The sequence below is a fragment of the Triplophysa rosa genome, linkage group LG4 (genome assembly GCF_024868665.1).
Source record: "Triplophysa rosa linkage group LG4, Trosa_1v2, whole genome shotgun sequence".
In the NCBI taxonomy this organism is placed as follows: Eukaryota; Metazoa; Chordata; class Actinopteri; order Cypriniformes; family Nemacheilidae; genus Triplophysa; species Triplophysa rosa.
Window position 1 is genome coordinate 11,066,941 of NC_079893.1, and position 22,948 is coordinate 11,089,888.

The 22,948-nt window shown below is 39.2% G+C and overlaps 1 protein-coding gene across 3 annotated transcripts; it reads right to left on the reverse strand.

Annotated features, from left to right (window-relative positions):
* Nucleotides 1–481: 481 nt before the first annotated feature.
* On the reverse strand, nt 482–21,061 carry wdr19 (WD repeat domain 19). Of its 3 annotated transcripts, XM_057332367.1 has the most exons (37): nt 20,941–21,061; nt 20,516–20,607; nt 20,356–20,421; nt 20,052–20,177; nt 19,833–19,948; nt 19,605–19,720; nt 19,399–19,479; nt 19,015–19,127; nt 18,474–18,647; nt 17,704–17,774; nt 17,417–17,589; nt 17,194–17,308; nt 16,991–17,097; nt 16,772–16,894; nt 15,731–15,880; nt 15,467–15,614; nt 15,165–15,372; nt 14,689–14,845; nt 14,402–14,512; nt 14,202–14,311; nt 14,009–14,066; nt 13,760–13,906; nt 13,583–13,665; nt 13,380–13,463; nt 13,066–13,212; nt 11,551–11,675; nt 10,195–10,304; nt 9,899–9,967; nt 9,633–9,710; nt 8,608–8,704; nt 7,262–7,386; nt 6,832–6,913; nt 6,153–6,303; nt 2,561–2,684; nt 2,252–2,328; nt 1,947–2,093; nt 482–701 (listed from the first exon to the last, which is right to left on the reverse strand). In XM_057332367.1, exons 1-36 carry the CDS (start codon nt 20,944–20,946, stop codon nt 1,979–1,981), a joined length of 4,035 nt encoding a protein of 1,344 aa, XP_057188350.1. In that variant the 5' UTR covers nt 20,947–21,061; the 3' UTR covers nt 482–701; nt 1,947–1,978. The 3 variants fall into 3 exon arrangements, with proteins under 3 accessions (XP_057188350.1, XP_057188351.1, XP_057188352.1); XM_057332368.1 differs by lacking the exons at nt 20,356–20,421; nt 20,516–20,607; nt 20,941–21,061 and having other exon boundaries at nt 20,044–20,159; XM_057332369.1 differs by lacking the exons at nt 20,356–20,421; nt 20,516–20,607; nt 20,941–21,061 and having other exon boundaries at nt 20,040–20,135.
* Between the last annotated feature and the right edge of the window lie 1,887 nt (nt 21,062–22,948).

Below are 22,948 nucleotides of genomic sequence, written 5' to 3' on the forward strand. Positions count from 1 at the left end.
CCCTAAACTTATATAGAGTGGCTGCAATGTCTAAAGAAAGATATGCCACATTTTAATATGTATTTAAAATTATTATAAGGACAACACAGAAACCCAAATATTCCTACTGTACAAATGCTTAACTTTCAGTAAAAAGTACATTCCAGCAACAAATGCTGTGTTCCTTGGTTCCTGCTAAGACCTAAGAATTACTATTCAAAAGAAAAAAACTTTACTACATTAAAACTTGTTACTAAACATTTTATGTCAGCAAGCAGCTGTACTGAGCTGAGTTATAGCTCAAAATAAATGGCAACACTTTGGTGGTTAGATCAATCTCAAATACATTACGGAGACCTCTCACGTGTAAAAATGACATTTCTGCACTACTACACACTTTACCCTTAAGACAAGACAACTCTGTTTAACAACTGTTGTTCAGAGTAACTAGAGATACATAACACTTAGAACCCAAAAACGACTCAAAACAGACTTGTACCTTTTTACTTTTTATTTTGTATTCTAAGATAAATAGACCATAAATGTATACAGCTGATAACAAACTGATACAATATAGATGTATATAAAATATATTTACATTTTTATTTAAAGAATATCAGCTCTGGCTTGAATTGTTGACCCACTTCTCAAAGTTCTGAAATCAGTCGCCATCACACGTCTTGAGATTTAATCACATCTGAAAAAACCAAACCTTTGAGAATCTGAAAATAAAAGACAAAAAACAACATGTGTTCCCTTTTAGCTTTGTGTAGTATTGAGGAGACCCATAGCTAAAAGGTGTTGTAAGGCGCAATTGTTACAGATGAAATAAGGTTTTAATGAAAACATGTGTCCTGATCTATTTAATTAAAGGGATACTTCACCCAAAAATGAAAATTCTGTTACCATTTACTCACCTTCGAGTTGTTCCAAATCTGTATAAATTTCTTTGTTTTGATGAACACAGAGAGAGATATTTGGAAGAATGCTTATAACCAGACAGATCTTGCCCCCCATTGACTCCCATAGTAGGGAAAATTACTTTATTCTTTTTTTGTTCCGTTGAACACAAAATAAGATATTTTGAAGAATGTAGGACAGCAAACAGTTCTGGGGCACTTTTGACCAGAGCATGTGAGCGAAGCGGAGCGGTGTGTCGCTCCGCTCAATATTTCGCTCTATGACCGTGCGCTTCGCTCAGTCGCTCACGGACCAAGCAAACGCTCCGCTCACATTACGCTCACGCTCACTGGTAAACCAAATCTCACTCAGATCCCGCCCCGACATAAAATGTGTCCAGTAAGCCTAATTGTTTTCAGTTTATAATAAACTTCTTGAATAAATGTCTCAGTTTAAGTAGTAGGCTGATAAAGACCAGTTAAGTTTCAGTCCGACATTCTGTGACATTACAGCCTATATTTTTAGTCATTTTTTATTTAAAGAGTGCCTAAAATAACTGTATAATAACTGATAAAGTATATTTGATTTTCGTTACTTTATTTCCGTGAACATATACAGTAGCTGCCATAGTTAGAACACATAGAACACATTTCTGTGTTCATCAGAACAAAGAAATTGATATAGATTTGGAACAACGCCAAGGTGAGTAAATAGTGACAGAATTTTCATTTTGGGTGAAGTATCCCTTTAAAGCCATAGTTCACCCAAAATTGATAATTATGTAATAATTTACTTACCCTCGGTATGATCACAAAATATTTTTTGCCTAAATGCTTAAATGTAATATTTTCTACGGTATATAATATGTAATAAGTAGAGCACAAAAACATTTTTAGGTAACTATCCTTTTAAGCGAAAGTAGATATAGTCCTTAACATGTGAACAATATCAGAAATAAAATCAAACTATATTGTGTATTAACAATGATACTGGAACAGTATTGACCAATCAGGATTCAAGACTTTTTCTATAATAATAATTCATTTAGTATCTTTTACTGCCATTACCATTTCCTTTCTCCATTGTTGCTCTCTCTGTCTCAGCGCTCCAGCTGGTCCAGTTGTAGATATCTAGAGCAGTCTGATACCTTCTTCAGATCACTGACATTTAAACACTCGGAGCACATGGGGCATGCTGACTCGGTCTCCAAAAGCCTAAAAAACACATTAAGATGCAGATCCTCAATGGGTGAATGTAAGGATGAGAGAATAAATGCTTCGGTGAATGGACGGATGGATTGCTAGTAAAGAAAGCATGGATCTATAGCAATGGTGAACTGCCCATATGCCAGTGATGGATAGATGAGACTTACTGGGTGAACTGCGAGTAGAGAGCAGGAAATTCACAGTGTGGGCAGACACACCAGTCCTCCTTGTCCAAGTGACGACCCTAAGATGGAAGATACACACACACATCAATCAGACCTGCCCGTTAATTGTGCACTTCTAAGAGGTCAAGTCAAGTTTACTGTCATTACTCTCATAACAGACAAGAGAAAGTCATGAATGAATTATTGCACATGTAGTTTCATAAATCATGAACATGGTGATGTTTACACCAAGAAACCAAATCTGCTAGAACAGTGCAGCGATGCAGAGGATTAAAGTATGTTTGTACTCACTGTTGCGATACAGTAGGGCAGATTGTTTTTACAGCCGGGACAGAGCAGCTCACAGTCCGGCAGGCTGAAGCCACAGTAGGGACAGTGTGAACTTTCTTCCTCCACCTCAGAGGTGTCTGGACGACTGTTTGAAGAAATAAAAAGAGCTGTGGGGGTCATTGGAGAAAGTGCTTTATAAACCTTCCTCAAAGGATCTCGGAGATCCAAATATTTCTTATTAAAAAATAGGACAGTTTAAAGTTTCATATTCATGGTTTGGGTAACACTTTACAATAAGGTGCTATTTGTTAAAAGTAGTAAATGCATTAGCTAACATTAGCTAACAATGAACAATTTAGTTTTTCATCATATATTCATTTTAATTAATCCCATTCCAGTTATTCATGTTAGTTCATGGGGCATTAACTAATGTTAAAGAGTACATAACATGAGATCATGAAAATTACATTTCATGGAGTGTGTAATGTTGCCGTGTTTGAAAGTAAGCAGTCTGCCAAGTTGTAAATCCGAAGGTGAATGAATAACAAAGTTATTGTCTTGGAAAAAAAGGGAGTCGACTCTGAATCATGCAAACGTGTCGTCCTTAGTCCGATTTGCTAACAGCCACGGATTTATGTAGCTAGAAAATTCTGGGCCCCCTGAAAAAATATTGATGTGGGCCCCCACCGCCTTCCAACTAATAGAGGGACATTTTATGTCAAGTTTTATATCATATCACTTTGACGTAGTCTATTTACATCTAACAGAATATAGTACTGTTGTTGTAAACCCTATTTTAAAAGTTAAATGTTTAAAAATGTTATAGGAACTTATGAAACATTGTCTTAAATAAATGCATCAAGACTTTTAACAAACTATAAAGAATAATAAAACACAATACATTATTAAATCATAATAAATAAAACAGATGTAAAAATGACCAGCAGTACTGTATAATAGTCTTATCAATCAGTCTGTTATCAAATAACTGAAGTTAACATTAAAGAATTGGGAAGAATACAGTCATGTAAATAAATAAATAGACCACTTAAATGTTTATAAAGTCTTAATGTTTGATGAAAATAATATGGTATTGCATAATATACAATTAAATAAAGCCAATAAATGTATCTACATACACAAAAGCCCCACAAAATGAATCGTGCAGAGCCCTGTTTAAATTCATTTTTTTTCTCTTCAAGTCTATTTTTTTCTATTTGAATTCTTCTAGATGTTTTCTAGAATACTGTTGTATATAGTATAATGTTGTTCTTATACTATACTATACCCTCACTATGACAATAAACTAATAGTAATTTATACAGATTATGCTACAAGTGTACTACTGTGCTTTTTTATGTGTGGGTCATAATTTGTTCAAATTAACCGGACTTTTATTTTGGCGGGCCGCTGCAAAGACCTTTGAGTTTAAGTGCGAGTAGCTTTTCTCAAAGGAAACGCGAAGTGAAATGCGTGTGAAGTAAACTCTGAGAGCAGCTCGGAGATGTTCATGTGTTTACGTCTTTATATAGTTAGAATGTGGATTTCATTAAAATCTCATTGTGATGAGGGAGGCGTGACGAGAGCCGTGGGAGGAGGAAGCGAGGCCGGGACGGGACTGATAATGAGTATCAGCTGTGCGTCATTCCGGCCTCGTATCTCTCACGGAGGAGATCGGAAGCATAAAAGGACAAACGGCAGGAGAATACGGCGAGAGAGGACCGGGCCGGACATACGTTAAGTTTTGTTTATGTTTGTGTTGCCGGCAGTCGTCCGCGAGGGGCTGCCGGCTTGTTACTTTTGTATTTTTGGTGTATTTATTTTTGATTAAATGTTTTGAATGTTCGCCGGTTCCCGCCTCCTTCCTTCTGTTTTATTGAGCTTTATTACAGTGGTGCCGAAACCCGGGAGGAAGGAGGGACATGCTCTCAAAGAGTCCTCGCCGCTGAGGGGGATCGTGGTGCCGAAGAGTTCGGGCAGCGCGGACGAGGGATGTCTGCAAGCGGCTGCCTGAGGAGGTGGTGCTGGAGCGTGTGCCCGGGTGGGGCGAAGACCTCGCGCCGTGTCCTGGGTCGAGGTGGGGTGGCTGCCGTCCGCGAGGGAGCGGAGAGGTCAGCCCCGCTTGCCGTGGGCCGGAGCCTGCTTCCGTCTGCCGTACAGGGGAGGAGCAGGAAGCGGGGGACTTCCTGCCGCCCTCAGCCGGAGGAGCCATCGCCGGCTGCCAGGGGGCTGAGGAGGAGCGATGGAGCGTCCAGTACCACCGCATGGCACCGCGAGGAAGAGCCTCTCGGCTGGCTGAGGACCAAGCGACAGCGTGTCGGGGAACCAGACCAAATTTTTTTCTGTTTCCTCTCTCCCCGCTCTCGCCCCTGTCGTTCCTGGTGCTTCCGTCTCCGTTCTCTTGTCTCGTCTGTCCATACCCCCAGGCGCTGGGGCCGTTGAGACTGGCCCCCCGGGGGGGGGAGTAAGCACAGTCTCGTGGGTACCCCCCGGCCTGTGAGGGGCGATGGGGGTATGTGACGAGGGAGGCGTGACGAGTGCCGTGGGAGGAGGAAGCGAGGCCGGGATGCGATTGATAATGAGTGTCAGGCCTAGTATCTCTCACGGAGGAGATCGGAAGCATAAAAGGACGAACGGCAGGAGAATACGGCGAGAGAGGACCGGGCCCGGACATTAGTTAAGTTTTGTTTATGTTTGTGTTGCCGGCAGTCGTCCGCGAGTGGCTGCCGGCTTGTTACTTTTGTAGTTTTGGTGTATTTATTTTATATTAAATGTTTTGAATGTTCGCCGGTTCCCGCCTCCTTCCTTCCCGTTTGTTGAGTTTATTACACTCATGTATGCAATTCATGTATTAAAATTATTTACAAAACAGGTGGCTTTATAGTGTAACTGTTGGATTTTGTGGGGGCCCCTAGAATTGTCACCACCTTTCACCTCACTAGCTACGGCCCTGCATATAGTCCCCGCCTACGTTTTGCTAGGACTGCCGAAAACTTCACTCTTCTCCCCCAAACACTGTAGCTCGTGAGCATCATTCGTGGTAGACCAATCACAGCAGACTAGACCATCTGACCAATCACATTAGACTAGGCTAGTGGAAAGGAGAGGATTAGACAGATGAATCGCGGAACGAATCATTTGAGAGACAGTCAAGAAGTAAGGTAAGAATAACTGCCTATTATTATGAAATAATAGTGTTTTTACACCTTCTATGTACAGACAAACTTGTTGTTGGACACTCCATAAACCAAAGTAGGACCTTAAAAATCCCTAGTTATGTACTCTTTAACAGACACAACATTTGATTTTTAAAATGTTTTAGTAAGTGCTGAAATTAACATGAACTTACATTAATAAATGCTGTAGACGTATTGTTCACTGTTAGTTCATGTTTAGCTAATGCATTAACTAATGGTTAACCAATAGTACCTTATTGTAAAGTGTTACCAAAATAATATTCACATTCAAGATATCAAAACAGAAATATTTCCTACGTGTACAGTACAAAGATAAACAAATGTATAGTTATAATGTAAAAGAAATGAAACGAAATGAATGAAATAGACAGGTTTGAAAATGGACAACAACAATTAAAACTAAAAGTGCGTCTTACCGGACCATTGCTTCAATCTTCTTTTTGTATTTAACATCAATTTTGTTACGATATTCTGGTCTCATCAGCATAGAGGCAAAACTAAAGGCGGAGTTTCTCAGTCCAGCGCGATGACATTCAATAACAGCAGATGTGAGGATGGGAACGATGTCTGTAGGCCATACACATACACACAAACAGAGATATGCTACATTAAAGGTGCATCCACAGTCCCTCTCTCATGAAATTAACAGCTGGATTTATTTTACAGTGCGTGCAAAATATTGTTAACCACATGTACTTAATATGGGTTATGGTTAGGTTTAGGTTAGGTTAATCTAGTAATTATACAAAGTACACAGTTCAACAGGACTGTAAAATAAAGTGTTAAAGACTCAAAAAGCTGTAAAACGACAAATAAGAGATTGTTCTGTGTAAACCAAAGTCAATAGAGGGAATGCATGGGTAAAAATGAACTGTCTAGCTGTTGATTTAAGCTATAAATCTATATCAACCAGTTTTCTATGAAATATTGAGTTTGGACTGAGTTCTATGTGCAGTTTAATATGACAACAGCCACAACACTACACTGTAGCTGTTTAATAATAGCAACGGGTACAGGAGGGTTTGTGTGTGTGTGTGTGTGTGTGTGTGTGTGTGTGTGTGCGTGTGTGTGTGTGTGTATAAAATAGAGCCTCACGAGATGGGAATTTGCTGATGTTGTTGGATACACGAATAAGCATCCGTGCCCCCTTTAAATGATCTCCTCTTTTAACATGAATCTGAAAAGCAAATCAAGAAATCAACATGTTAAACGTTTCAGAAACTCTCCAGATTAACATTGAGAGAATCCGGTGGTTTGTTTATTTAGTTCTGCTTATTAAAAAATTATATGACACCAAGATATAAAGTATCTGGGCACATTAGGACACTTCAAGTCACACTTAAATGCATTTTCCATTTTAGATAGCTTTTTTTTTTTGCCAAATCAAGGAAAACTTTTTCCAGAACAGACATCCTATAGACAGAAAAGGTTTAAAAATGTTCAATCTGCCATCATCCTGCAAAATTCTGCATGATCTGTATATGTCATTTTCTGACATGTATGCATGTGTTAATGCATTTCTCACCTTCACCAATATGTAGCTGTGCAGGATCATGAGGTTTGTGGCCATCTCTGCTGGGATTTTAATCTGCTGTGTTTGAAGCTCAGAGTACATGCTGAACAAAACATCATGGGCATTCCTGTAGTTTCCTTCAGTAAGAAAGCAACACATAAGTGTACTTATGGGAGGATTTCTTTAAGAAAGAACTGCATACTGCCCACAGTGTTTAAGATGCACTATAGGAATTAGGTTAATTTGATAGCAGTGCAAACATGCCTCAAAAATTAAAGTTGAATATATTTGCAAGGCACAGCTCTTCAGCTTGTAGGCTGTTTTCAAGAAGACTACTGTGACCAGACGTATTTTATTGGGACTGTATGTCATTGCTGTGACACCCGAATTAGCTTAAAGGCAGTGGTAAATTTAGCAGCATCTAGTGGTGAGGTTGCGAATCGCAACCAACGGCTCACCCCACCCCTCCCTTTCGAAGCACTACCTCACAGGGATAAGATGTCGTCACGTTTTCGCTTCTTTGCAGAAGGATATAACGTATTTACAAAACGCACTCTGTAGAGCAGTTTGTCCGTTTAGGGCAGTAGTTCTCAAACTGGGGGCCGTGGCCCCTGGAGGGGCCCTGAGATGGATCCAGGGGGCCACAGATTTTGTGGCATTTTATGAAATATAGAAATTGATCATAGATTTTATGCAATCAAACATCAGAAAAATAAGTCCACCAGACAAAAGAATTGATGTTTCAGCATTGTATAACCAAATATGTTTTTGTTTAAATAAAAATGTTAAATTTAAGATTATAAGTCTTCATTTGGGGGGCCGCAAAGCGATGCACTCTACACAAAGGGGGCCTTGCAACGAAAACGTTTGAGAACCACTGGTTTAGGGCTACAGTAGAAACAACATGGTGAATTCCATGCAAGGGGACTCGCGGTGTATGTATATAGAAATAGCTCATTCTAAGGTAATAAAAACATAACGCTCATGTAAGGTCTTTATACACCTCTGAAGACATAGTTATGTATACTGTATTATATTGCATTTCCTTCAAGAGATCCTCCAAAATATTACACATCGGACCTTTAAAATGAGCCTAAAATGTGAAAGTATGTGCATCTGGATATTTGACTGGTTATTCTAGGCTAGGCTATTCTCCATCATTTGATGAATTACAAAATATACAAAAGAAAAGAAAGACAATGTTTGTATTTGATAATTAGATAGACCCATTACTTACTCCATTGCATGTGGTTATGAATATGTTGCATGGTTTTGTGAAAACTATTAAATGAATTTGTCCTATAAATCTAAAGTAAATGGAGAACCAAACAAACAGGACTGAAAGGTAAAGCGGAGACCTGCAGATTGCTCCTCTCTGGCAATTATAATAGCAGTTCTCGCTGCTTCTCTGTATTGTTTGAGAGCCATGTACAACCGGAACAGATATTTTGCATCCTGAAAGAGAAGAGTAGATTTCTTAGCTGAAGTGTCATCAAATAATTTAGACCAGCAAAGAAACAAATGATTATTTGTTCTTTTAATCAAAACATTTCCAAACATAATTCAAGTAACTAACACAAAACACACAATCAGAATATACTATATAAGGCAGAAAAACAGAGGAACTAGGGCTGTCAATTGATAAACAAATGTAATTGCATTAATACATGACATGGGATATATTATAGCAAATAATCACATATATAATCACTGCATTTAGTGCATGTTCTTTTTTTATTCACCGTCCTTATTAACATGTTAATACATTACACACACAAAGCACAGGTTGCTTCTGCCGGGTCACCACATGGGGTAGTAAAGTACAAACAGATGCAATGAGCTACTCACGGCGAAAGACTACACACATGCAGTGAACCGCAAGTGAGAGAGATTAAGAGAGGATGAGTAAGAGATGATGAGCGTACAGCAATTGGGAACAAATAATAGAAATAGTTTTAATGATTTGATGGCTACACTTTCAATAAGGGACAATCCTTTACAAAAGACATGATGGTATCTGATAAAGTGCAAGGTTGCCTGAAGGCGGTAGATATTCCTCAAGTAATTTAATATAGCAGCCTTAAAGAGGTCACATCGCTAAACAGATGCAGATGACGGCACGCCTTGTTTCATAACATCAACAGCTGGAGATGTTACTTAATAGCCAGGAACAGCTCAATGTTTGGAGGACTTCCCTTATAATATACTCTTATTGTTACCGACTGTAATGCAAGAATAATTTTTGTTCTTCTGGAGTTTAGACTTTAGTCTATATTACTTTATTGTGACTTGGTCATTGACTAGACATTACTGATGTCTAATAATGTATACCAAAATGTGTCATCACAAAAAGAAAACTAGTTTCAATAAATGGTCTTTGTACCTTCGGCATCCCATCACTTTCACCCATTAGGTAATCAATAAGCTGATTGGTCAGCGCTTCGTCCTTTGCCTGCCCTACCTGTTAAATAGACAATCATCATTATTATCATAAAACTCATTCCAGCGATCATTGTTTTAATAGACAAATCACCACACGTCATTTCATATTAATGAATTGATATAAAAATCATGGCCGCATGCATCAGTTTCATTTAAAAAGAATGATGCCAGCTCAGATTGAATTAGTTGCTCCTCAGCCGTACTTACTGTCTCAATGGCCATCTCTATGGCCAAACTGTCATCAGAGCTAGGGCATTTCAAAAAGTGCTTCAGGGCCTGTATGTGGAGAGAGAGAGAGAGAGAGAGAGAGAGAGAGAGAGAGCATCAATTAATAGGCTTTAATGACAAGTAATGAGCACAGTCACTTGTGTAAAGAATCCTTGAGGAGATAATGAGTAAATATAGAGATGGGCAGCCAGGTACATGTGACAAAATGATAACAACACACTTGGGTAAAGAAAAGTAGTGAACACAGAGCACACACACACACACACGTGTCGTACCCTGCTGTACTGCCCACACTTCTGAAAGAACTTCCCAGCCTGAAGATGGTTCTTCTCTCCCTCAAAATACAGCGCTATGCTCTGATAGTCTTCCATTGTTGCCTCAGAACCTGAAGGATGAAAAGAACGTATAGAACTATACGTATAGAGCTATACGTACTGTATAGAGCTCAAGATATACATTTTATCAGTTCAGTTCTCATGCAATGCTATATCACTTGAACAACAGTAAGAAAGAAATGAACTTATACTTTTTAACTTACACTTATATTCACTTAATATTTCTTGACCATCTTTTGAAATTTTTGGTATTAGGAGACAAATATATTTTCATAAAATCCATTGCGGATACCTGCTGAGCTGATACCTATGTGAGCTGTTGTTTTCCCACAAAAACTGTTGTCACTTCACTGTTTTTAAAAGTTTTGTTAATGATATTATGGTTTTTCCAAATCTGTATAAATTTCTTTGTTCTGATGAACACAGAGAAAGTTCTTTGGAAGAATGCTTATAAACAGACGGATTTTTCCCACCATTGACTACCACATAGTAGGGAAAAATACAATGGTAGTCAAAAGTGTCCCAGAACTGTTTACTGTCCTACATTCTTCAAAATATCTTCTTTTGTGTTCAACAGAACAAAGAAATTAGTCAATGGGGGGCAAAATCTGTTTGGTTATAAGCGTTCTTCCAAATATCTTTCTCTGTGTTCATCAGAACAAAGAAATTTGGAACAACTCGAAGGTGAGTAAATGATGACAGAATTTTCATTTTTGGGTGAAGTATCCCTTTAATGAGTACATTGGAAAACTCCTAGGAATGTTTTGCTTTTAACATTTCTCTATTTTTCCCATTTAAGCAGCATCTACATGGCAAAGGGATAAAATAGTAACTTCAGCTCAACTCACAGTAGTGAAGCTATGAAAAAGGCACCCTTGTGTGGTGAACGGGTCTGTGGGACCCAATGTTTACAGAAATATTATGTGAATAATTGCTTTTTACATTAGACATTTATATTTAGAGAAAAGTGACAAATATGAACCATATACTGTATAATGTAAACATCTGTAAAGTATTTTACATACATTTTATGGCTGTATTGATTTAAAAACACAAGAGTTATGCCCGAGTAACAAAAAATGAACACCATACAAGGGTTAATTGTGACATTGTTATAATCAAAAACAAATTGTGGATGTATTTCTGTCACTATTGAACACAAATTCCCTGTGTGTGTGTAAAGCACACTTGGCAATAAAGCTCTTCCTGGTTCTGATTATTTTATCCAAAATACCAACACACAACTTCAGAACATGAAAATGTAGCAGCAATGACCCAAGCTTGAGGAGATCTTACCAATAATGTCAGCGTAGATCTCCATCTGACTGTGCTGCTGAGCGAGCTGAAACGCTTCATCATTGCAGCGTGACAAAACCAGAAACTGGATTGCTGAGCCATAATCACTTAAACGCAGGAAGAATCTGTAATCACACAACACAGGGGGTCACAAGACAGAATGTCCAGAAGAGCAAATCGATAAAAATCACTGCTCTTTATAGACACCTGTAGTGTGCTGAGTGTGTGTGTGGCATTAGGCCAACATGAAATAGAACATAAAATAATCGTACAAGGAATATTATATAAAACTGAAATGGGTCATGGTGTCCTTAATGAGTTGGATATTTTGAAGTGAAGGGTAGTGCATAAAAAGGGTTTGGTCAGTGTTTAGAGAGTATGCATTGACGTCACTTTCCCACGTGAGCATGTCGGACTCAGGACACAACCTGGGACAAGCTCCCCCGGGTGGCAAAACACCCAGCAAAACGGCTGAGGAGAATAGGCGAAACAAAGAAACCGGGACTAAACACGCAACTATTTGATGAAAATACAAGCAGCTGGACTCGACGGTGATCCTTACGACTTCCCTACGACTTACAAAGGAATCAGGTGTTCCTGGACACTGATATGTTGCATGGAATTGCGTTTCCTGATATTGCGTTTCCATGCTCACGTGGTGTTCACGTGGTAAAGTGATGACACGTCCATACGCTCTATAGGGCAGGGGCAGGGCCTACAGGTGGGTTCTCTTAAAGGTGGGGTGGTTGATTTGGAAAGGTGCTAACTTTAGCCTGCTAGCACTGAAATTATAATCCCACCCTCTATGCGATTCGCCGTCCAAAGTCACGCCACCTCCAAACACATGAATGTACTTCGTAAATCCACGTAACCCATTACAAACTCAATCCATTAAATTCTTCTCGAAGCATGTACATACCTGTCCAAAAGAAAGAGAGCAACCATGGTATCGTCTTTCGGACCCTTTGCCTGCCGCAGCTGTCTCCATCGTGTAAAAGCTGAACCGATGTTAATTCGAGTTTTTCCTCTTTCATGATCCGGACGTTTTTTCGTCACTGCTTTTTCAAAAACTGACTTTTACTTGTTGTCGGTTCCGCAGGAAAGTTTGATTGTAGCGGATTGTCCGCCATTCTCCCTACATTGACACAGCGGACGTGAGCGTACTGATGACGTATGATGTCTTCGTGAACAGGGTGCGCAGTGGTATGCAAAATACGTCGGCTGAAAATGTACACATGACCAGTCACAGCGTTCGGCCAGAACGTTTTGATTGGGCGAACGTTTTTTGGTCCTACGTCTTTCACAGACGATATATAATTATACAAATATTATTTGACCACTATAATTCTTGATTGCTATCAGGATGTAAAGAGATTTCCAACCAACATGACAAGAAATGTTTCACCCACCCTGCCTTTAATCAACGTTTAATAGCTCACAATTGACGATTCCCTACCTCACTTCCACAGTCACACATTTTATAAAAAACAGATTTGGAGTTTCTCTCTCACTCACCTGGCCACCATCTTGGCTCCCTCAATAGACTGAGATTCCCTTACAATGCGTACAGCTTCCTCTGGGTTGTTGAGATGCTCAAGTAAGATCCGAATGACATTGTCCCAGTCTCGTGCACTTTCATATGCCATAACTGCCTCTTTGTATCTACAGATATAAAAAGTTTGCGGTGTGCCAAAGGCTTGACTGACAGCATTTTATCATCAATTCTTACATTCCCTGTGAATGAATCCTATGACATTGCTAACACCCTAATCCACCAGTTGAACAGCAGGAGATTATCTTGAAATATTTGCATTATATAGGATACATACTTTCCATCAGCCTCCTTTGCCTTAGCGTACTGTAGGTGAATCTTCGGGGAGGTCACGTGAGGGAGGAGCTCGCCCACCTTTGCCCTGAGATTAGGAGGTCAGAGGTTAATGTTCAGTTACAAATCACAGGTTCCTATAGCACATTCCTCAAGTCCAAATCAGTGATGCATGATTTTGTTTACTGTTAAGATGTGAAATATTACCAGTTTTTGCAGCGTATGTACACAGAGGCAGCTTTGTCATAGTACTGGCCTTTCTCATACAGCTGAGCAGCTTCTGAATATTGCTGCATATATAAATCAACAGCCGATAAGTGTACTACATTCTAACAACAGGAAGAGAGATTTGGATGTTATGAACAAAGAGACACAAAAAGACACCTTCATGCTCTCCAGAATGGCTCCACAGTCTTTCTTCAGAGATCTGCTGGGGTGTTTGATGGCCTGGTTGGCACCTCTGCGAATGTCACCCATACGAATGGACATGCGAGCCACTCCTGCCAAACAGCTCTCATCGTGATCCTGGAACTAAACACACACATACACACTTTCAAAAGAAACACAATATACAGCCGAACATAACTCTTTTCTTTTCACGTCAGTCATCATAAAAACGAAAGAAAAGCTCACCTTGTTGTTTCCTGTTATGCCTTTCTCATAGTGAGCCAGTGCATTCACATAATCTCCACTAGAGGGTGACACAACAGCATATTACATTACCATCAACACCTGTATTCAAGAAGCCTGTCCATGTCACATTTAGTCAAATACTGTAAGAAAATGTACACGAGTATGTATGTGATGTGTTGCAGAACAGACTCACACAAACTCCAGCTGTATGGCATATTCTCTAGAAATGAATGGGATCTCCTCAGGGTTCAGTCTTTTAGCCAGCTGTAATGCACTGTCCCAATGCTGCAGGTCTCTTCTCATCTACACACATACACGACAACACAACTTTTAGAGTTGTCGCAGCTTTGACGTGTGAAGTCTAAAACATGTTAACATTTGTGGCTATTATACCTCCAAGGCTGCCATTGGATAAGATGACGTGAGATATAAGTCTTGGGCTCTGTTGTAGTCATTGCAGAACATAGCCAAATGACCAGCCAACAAATTCTGATCCTCTATTCCCTACAAACAAAAGAAAACACTTTAGTATGGGAGAGTTCAAAAACGTCTCTAGAAGGCCAATGATGCTCTTAATAGTAGTTTAACCCTCCTATCTAAAAAAAAAACAAAAGCAATCCAGTGACACGCCTCGCCCAAATATTGGGGATCCAATCTGTAAGTGTAATAGTAGTTACCACCTTTACGTCATCAAGGGACATGACCATGCCGACGTTTCCCATCATGCGGTACACCCTGATGGCCAGTTCTATATCCATGTGGTGCAGACATGCCCTTCCCAGCTCACCCCATGCTTCAGCGTTCAGAGTTTTACATATATCCCAGGCATCAGAGAACCTAAACTTACAAACACAACATCTGACACGGATCTGAAGATCAACAGTGTTTTTAATAGTGCATTTAGGTTTGTATAGATGCTGGTTTTCTGGTTTGCCCACCGGCTTTCTGAACTAGCTTTTCCAAAAGTTTGGACCATGCAGATTGTTCTGTATGTTGGATGGCAATTGCGTGGTGATGATAATCCACCAGCCAGATCACCACTATACCAGCATGGAAAATCATGGTGGTCTAAGCTGGTCTTTTCATCAAGGTTACATGGCTAGATGCACATTTAGAAATAAAACGAACCTAGCATGAAGTGACATTATGGAAATACCTTTTAAGCATGATGGACTGTTGCAGTAAAGACTGAAGTTTTTCTTTGCTGGTATCACTGAGAGGGTTGTTAAGGAAGGCATGTGAGTTCAAAACTACACCGTTTATTTTTCCACTCTGGGTTTGACAGGTCAGCTCCCCATTGTACAACAGCAAGGGCTTATGGGAAAATGGCAACTTGGTGGCACCGACCAGAATCACTTTGGAGCCTTATGAAAGAAACAAAATATTTTTTCAATTTATTAGACTTTATTAGATTCCGATTCCTATTGATGACAAAACATCTTGCCAATTTAGTTCTACCCTGTATGGTGTCTTTGTGGAAGGCATACGTGTAGACTTTGTCCTCCTCATAAGCCACAAACACACTCTTACTGTTCATCCAGTTTTCCCACAACACCCCTTTAATAGCAGGTGAGAAGTCTGGGATCTCAAAGAGCGAATCATTTACCTACAGGAAGAACAGACTTTGCTTAGTTTACACTGCTAACATGAGCACCTTACAGAGGCTAATATCAAAATTTAAACAAAGTATATTTTCATCATTAGGAGTTTGTTTGTGTGTACCGGGCAATATAAGAAGCCGTCACTCTTTTCATCAATAAACACGAGATGTGTTCCGTTGGGGTCAGGAAAGACTTTGCGAACACCCACTGTGTGCCGATACTCATTCACAGTCTGCCAGTCCTCTAAATAGAAACACTGAATCAAACCAGTCTAAAGGAGAGAGAGAGAACGAGAGAGCAAGAGAAAGATGAGCTATCAGAACATGACCGAGACATAGAATGATATTTAGAGGTGTATAAGAATGTGCTATATTGCAAATATAATTACAGGCCCTGAAACCCTTAGCCATGACTACTGTACAATATAGTTGTTATAATATATTGTTTTCACACTTAATACAGGATAAAAATATTAATGATATATGTTTTCATTAGAACACAACTGCTATATGCAAATTCACTGACAAAGCTCCATGCAGCCAATGCATTCTTACATAACAGAACCAAAGTAGAACTGACTGAACTGAGAAAGCCTCTTTGAATAGAACTCCTTTGAAGGTAACGAATAGAATTGTAAAGATGAAAACGCATTTAAAATGAAATAACAAATATATTACAAATACAAACTGAACTTCAAAATTCCAACTAAGGATGAATTCTTAAAGGGATAGTTTGCCCGAAAATGAAAATGCTTGCATCATTTACTCATCCTCATGTCTTTTCAAACCTGTATGACTTGCTTTCTTCTGCAGAGCACACAAGAAGATATTCTGAAGAACGTTGGTAACCAAACAACATTGACGTCCATCAAATTTCTCCAAAAAAAATTATTTTGTGTTCCACTAAAAACAGAATGGTATAATGTTTTCAACACAAGCGTAAATAAATCATGACAATACTTTTATTTTTGGGCAAACTATCCCTTTAACCCTGAACACAGTGAACTCTCTATGGGTTCTGCATAGTTTAGATACACAATAGTTAGGTGAACAGGTGTTTGCGACACAATGACTACATTGTAAAGTTTAGCACAACAGGAAACATGCATCAGCATCATTTTATAAAATGAAAAAATGGTAAAAAGAACATTTGAATGACTCACATCAGTCCCATAATAGAGAAACTCGGTAGTGAGCGCATGACTCAGGATGCGGTATTTCTGATCGGGTTCTGGAAAAAGTTTCGTCTGTCTGTCCTCCTGAACAACCTGCTCATCTCCATCGATCTTTCATATATACACATACACACAGCTATTAGAAAAGGTAAATCAATAAAAAAATGCTGACAACTATACGTTAAAAACTTATAATCATCCTCTTACCACATGCAACTGGACCTTCCCCTCAAACAGGGCTGTGGCATAGTCACAGTTCAGACACATACTGGCAACTGTCCCTAAATACTCTGTGTCCTTTACACGCTCAACTCCTAAAACCCACAGACACATGCAAACAAAGCGCTTTGCTTCAATAAGTCATTGCACTTCTGTTTCCTTTGACGTTACACAGTCTCAACCTCACTCACCATTGTCTCCTAATGCATAAAACCAAGCTCTGTTATTCATGCCAACAGCAACGTGATACGGTCCCGCAGCGATGAAACTAGGTTCCACCTCCACTGCCATGGCAACAGGAGACTCCTAAAATAAAAGAGGGAAATCATTTAAACTAGATTGTTACATTTCATTCATCACATTAATATTAATATTAATAACAATTAATATTCAAGTAAGCTTTTTAATCCTCACCCCTTCCACCTGGTTAGCGACTGTAACCTCCAGCAGCGATGTGAGATAGGCGATTCTGGTGCCACTGCTGTCTCCCAATATAGGCAACTTGGTGAGGAAAACGTGCAAAGTGCCCTGCTGGGAGGACACAGCTAATAGCTGCCCATCATCAGTCCAACACATCTGATCAAGACCTGAGTGAGACACACACTGGGTGTTATCAAATATGCACACTTCATTGAGAACAAATGCTTCCTTATGGATACACAGTGCATCGATTTACACATCATAAATGTTAAATCTGATACCTTTGGTCTCCTCATCCAGACTGACTATAGCGTACATCTCCTTCAGATCAGTCAGGTCGTGGATCTTTATACTGGCAGAGAAATATAATAGTGTTACCTATTTTTTCATATATAGACATTGCTGTAGATATACAGTAATATGTTGCACTTCACTTACACTATCAGGGATGGATTCCAAAAACCACCACATGACAAAGTGGATAATCCTCTAACATATACATTTTCAGTCACAAGTGTTTACTAATACAAACATGCCTGCTGTAGTTTAAATATATTGATTCTTACAGTATTTGTATTGGATATGTCCTATACAGAGGTTTTTTACAGTACATCGCAAAAGCAGTAATATTAAAATAAACAAAGAACACAATTATCATTTTATTACTTTACTGTTTTTATTGGGCTTTTAGCAGGAGTGGGATGTGGGACTCTACCATCAAAGAGTGAAACACAGGCAGATTACCCACAAAGTTACTCACAAGGACACATTTCGTTTTCAATAAGAGTGGTGGGTGGTAACTATTTTAGTTAGGACCCTAAAGGTTAACTGTACCGCCTATGACAGAATCTGCCAACTTTGGCTTAAATGGGGTAACCTGAGGATGTCTCAACATGTCATAACATTGTATATTTAAACTGGTTTGACAATTGGCCCACAGGTCAACCCGTCCATCAGAAACAGCCCCAGTACTCCCTATAGCCAGTCCATCCCTGAACTACCATAATATCACTGCTTTTCTGATACAGATACAAGCGTTCATAAAACTTACCAATTGTCCCCGCAGGACGCGGCTTTGTTCAGCGACTGTGAGATGGCAATGCTGGTCAGACTGTCCTTGTGATTATGGGCCTGAAACAGCTCTTGGCCAATCTCACGAATGTGTGTGGAAATGACCACTAAGTAACCGTGTGAAAATCCAATCATTATGTAGCCATCCCCATACCTAGAGAAAGAATATGCTTAGTATATAAAACATTAAACGGATAGTTCACCCAAAAATGAAAATTCTGTCATCATTCAAACTTGTAAGACTTTCTTTCTTCCGCAGAACACAAAAGAAAATATTTTGAAGAAAGTTGGTAACCGAACAGCGCTGGCACCCATTCACTTCTATTGTTTGAACATAAAACCAATGCAAGTGAATGGGTGCCAGTTAACAACATTCTTCAAAATATCTTCTTTTGTGTTCTGCGGAAGAAAGAAAGTCATATGAGGGTGAGTAAATGATGACAGAATTTTTATTTTTGGTGAACCATCACTTTAAATCTGTCATATTTAGGTTCATCCGTGAATGTGTGCATATATAGTACCATCGGTAGGACACTATGTTGCCATAACGTTGCTGGAAGGCCAGTTCTATTGGGTTATCAGGATCATTCAGGTTGAACAGAAACAAGGTCTTTTTCCCCAAAGCCACACTCACCTGCAAAATAAAAGTTAAAGTGATAGTATAAAGATATTTTGAAGAATATTGGTAACCGAACAGTATTGGCCCCCATACACTTCAACTGTGTGGACATAAAACCAATGCAAGTGAATAGGGGCCAAGTATTGGACATCAAAGAACAACATGCTGAACACAAATGAATCCCAGAAATTAAACATTTCAAGGGGGAAATTATATTGTGATACATGATTGTCATATGAATGCAATATGTACCATCATAAACTAAGGTAAGTGAGGGTTAACATACAGTGCTTTCTCCTGGAGAAGATCTCTCGTCTGTTTTCATTACTGAGAACCGAACATCTGCAGGATCTGATCTCACCGAGGTCTGAAAAAGATAGATTGGTTTTAAACTGTTATTGATGTTTTTAGAATTTGCAACAAAGCATATAATAAATAAGGTTTGATAATACAGGGTCTCTTACTCTGACTTCATCTCAAAAGTAGGCCTACCTGTCGAATAGTGTCACCCTCATGGTTGCTGACTGTTATGCTGCGGTCTTCACTGCCCAAAGCCAAGAGGTTCTGAGAGCTCCAACAGCCACATGTGATTTTCTTAGTGTGCTTACCTATACATACAAATGCAAAATGCGCTTTACTTAACAAATTTACATTCAATTTAATTTGTATAACTTTTCACATTATGTTTTCTGCAACAATACATGAGTTGCATGGCTTTACCAAGAATAGGAATCTTTCGTGAAGTTTGCTGGTTGTAGATGAGCAGGTTTCCTTTAGATGTGCCAACAGCCAATAGCGGCCCAGTTTTGGACCACAGCAAAAACGTCATCTGATCTCTGTGAGAACCACAAATACAGCGGGCAAAAAGGTATGTTATCTTAACCACAAGCTATATCCAACTGTTACTTTATACTCAATAACACATACACACTCTCTCACTTCATGCCACTGTCCAGCTGTGAGGTTTTGTTGACATTGGCATCCCACAAGTAAATGGAACTGGACTTTTCAGCAATCACAGCCAGGATATCACCATCTTTATCCCAGTCAAGAGATACACAACTCCTGCATACACAAAAAAACACAATATGGGAATAAAACACAAAGAGAACATCTGTACCTAAAATAATGATGGTATGTAATCATGTAGATACAATATATGCAAATCAAGCTTCAAGCTACGTCTCGAATAGACGTCCCTCCAGTTTTCCCAGACATTACAAACTTGCTGCAAATGTCTTACCCTGGGAGATTTAACTCGTTCACCTTCTGTCCATGCCGATCAAAGATTTTCACCATATTGTCTGGGCTGTAAATAAGACATGTAAGTTGGTCATGCATAAGTGTTCACAGTCGTGGGCTAATACGATTTAAACATGGCTAATAAACCAATAAATGCTTACCCAGCAACTGCGAGGTAATTGCCTACTGTCTTCTGCCATTTGTATAGCAAACATGAGCCCGACCATGATTTTTCTGACAGCGTGAAAACACGCTGAAAAAAAATCAACGGTTTATTGATAAATCACAATAAGAATATATAAGAATAAAAAGGCACTACACCGTGTCGACAAAAGGTAACCAATAATAACCACATTATGCCGTAATTCAACATCTATACTTTTACGTTTTCTTTTTTCACTTTTATTTACATGCCTTTATTTCCACATATTGAGCTAACTAGCCAACGTGCTAACGCGATGTGCGATGCTCCTGTAAAACCAGCTGACGATTATCATTCGCGAATGCACATTATGCATATTCTTTAGATAGCATTATTCATTTAAAGTGAAATGTAACGACCGGTAGTTTTATTGAAAAAACTTGCCTTCATTTTTGCTTGTGGAAAGCTCCAAAGCGCTAGACTTCCCAGAATGCTTCACTCCGACGCATCTTGATCTCCCTTGGCAACATCTTGCCAGCAGCCAATCGCCATTCAAGCAAAGGGGCTGCCCTTGTAGATACGCAGACGTGTATGCCATCTTGGAACGGTCCGCTAACGTCACTTACAGTTTGCTCAAAGAGTATAGATACCAAGAGGCGAAACTCTGGTGCTTTTTGGGAAACAGCGCGACAGCAAAAAGCCGAGTAGCTTTCGCCCCAAAATGGCGGAAATCGCAGGGCGCTGGTGTTGCTATGGAACGTTCCAATGAGTTTCGACTCTTGGTATCTATACTCTTTGGTTTGCTAGAAAGCCCCTACACTGCGTAGCCATGGCTGTGAAAACCACGGGGATTTAATTTCCCGAACAATGGGATAACCTTTCGTTGTTGCCATGTGTTAGTGTAGCAGGTATAATGTTTGAGTTTACATATCAATAAATATGTTTCCATAATACACAGTCAGCTTTCTCTTGAGTGTTAACGGACCGGCTCGAACCTTTCCAATATGGCGGACGATACGGCCTATAGAAACAGATGCTAATACGGCATCTAGTTATTTATAACTCTGTGCTTGACAACCGCTGTTTTCAGGGACTGGGGTATTTACTATTTAGAAGAGATCTGCTTCTAAACAGAGTGTGTCAACGCTGCAAGTTGACGCTTTTGTACTGTTTCATCGAAGGTTTTGTGATCATTTGTCTGAAAATCAAAGAAAGTTACTAATTTCTGAGGTTGTTGTTTTGAGGTCTGACTAGGGTTGCCAACTTTGTTACTTTGAAATAGGGACAAAATTTGTTTCAACAAAAAACAATTTTGTTTGAACCTCCGTTTCAATAAGGAGGTTCAACCAACACCGAGTTAAAATGTGAACTCTGAGTTGATTTACACCGAGATGCGAAACTTTGAGTTTTTGGTTTCAGAACAGCTAATTTGAGTTAGTTCTATCAACTCTGGGTAAGCTTACATTGAGTTAAGCGCTTGCAACACAACTATGACAAGCCATGATCGATGGAGCTCCGATATGACGATTCACCATGGCAACGTCACCAAAAATTGTATGCATTTATGTCTGTATTTATTAATTTCTTATTCGTGCACTTTATTTATACACTTTATTAAGTCCCTCGCATTCTGAAACAGAAAACCCAGAGTTTCCCTCATTTAAGGGTTAATACTCAGAGTTGTCACTAAACCTCCTTTCTGAAACGGGCCCCAGGAGAGTAGGACGTGAGTGCAAATTTTGTCATTTCCTTGTGCATTTTCATTAAAACTGTACCATTTTTCTTTACAGTGAATGAGATATATCAAAACATATCATCCATCCTTACAGCAATAACATGAGTCATCGTGGCCGTGCGTTATATCAGTGCATATTCTTTCCCTTACATGTACTCAAAAATGGTAGTTTTCTATGGGGGATGAGAAATGACTTAATAAAGTGTATAAATAAAGTGCACAAATAAATAAATGAATAAATACAGAAATGAAGCGATAAAGGTAATAAACAATTAATTTAGACGTGCAGCCATTACTTCCCAAATTTGCTTTTTTTAACATGAGAGTCTGACATCCTAACAAGTGTCCTATACACCTGACGTCTCATACTCATCACTAGAGCACTGATGTGGAGTGAGAACATACTATTTTTTTTTAGTATTTCTATTTTATTTCTGTTGTTTCATTCATTTACTGGTTCATTTATTTGTTTATTGGTACATTTATCTATATATTAATTTAAACTTAAGTCATTTTCAGCACATTAGTAAATCCACTGTATGCAGAGCGGAAAGTGTGCCTCGCTCTCAAGCACATTCTGCTGCCATGATGGTTTTTTTGGTGACGTTGCCATGGTGAATCGTCTTATCGGAGCTCCATTGATCATGGCTTGTCATAGTTGTGTTGCAAGCGCTTAACTCAATTCAAGCCTACCCAGAGTTGATAGAACTAACTCAA

Coding starts and splice junctions, on each gene's coding strand:
- wdr19 (XM_057332367.1), bottom strand. Junction 20,178..20,355: donor AACGAGTTAAATCTCCCAGG/GTAAGACATTTG, acceptor TTGTGTATGCAG/GAGTTGTGTATCTCTTGACT. Junction 13,907..14,008: donor GCATAACAGGAAACAACAAG/GTGAGCTTTTCT, acceptor GTGTGTGTTTAG/TTCCAGGATCACGATGAGAG.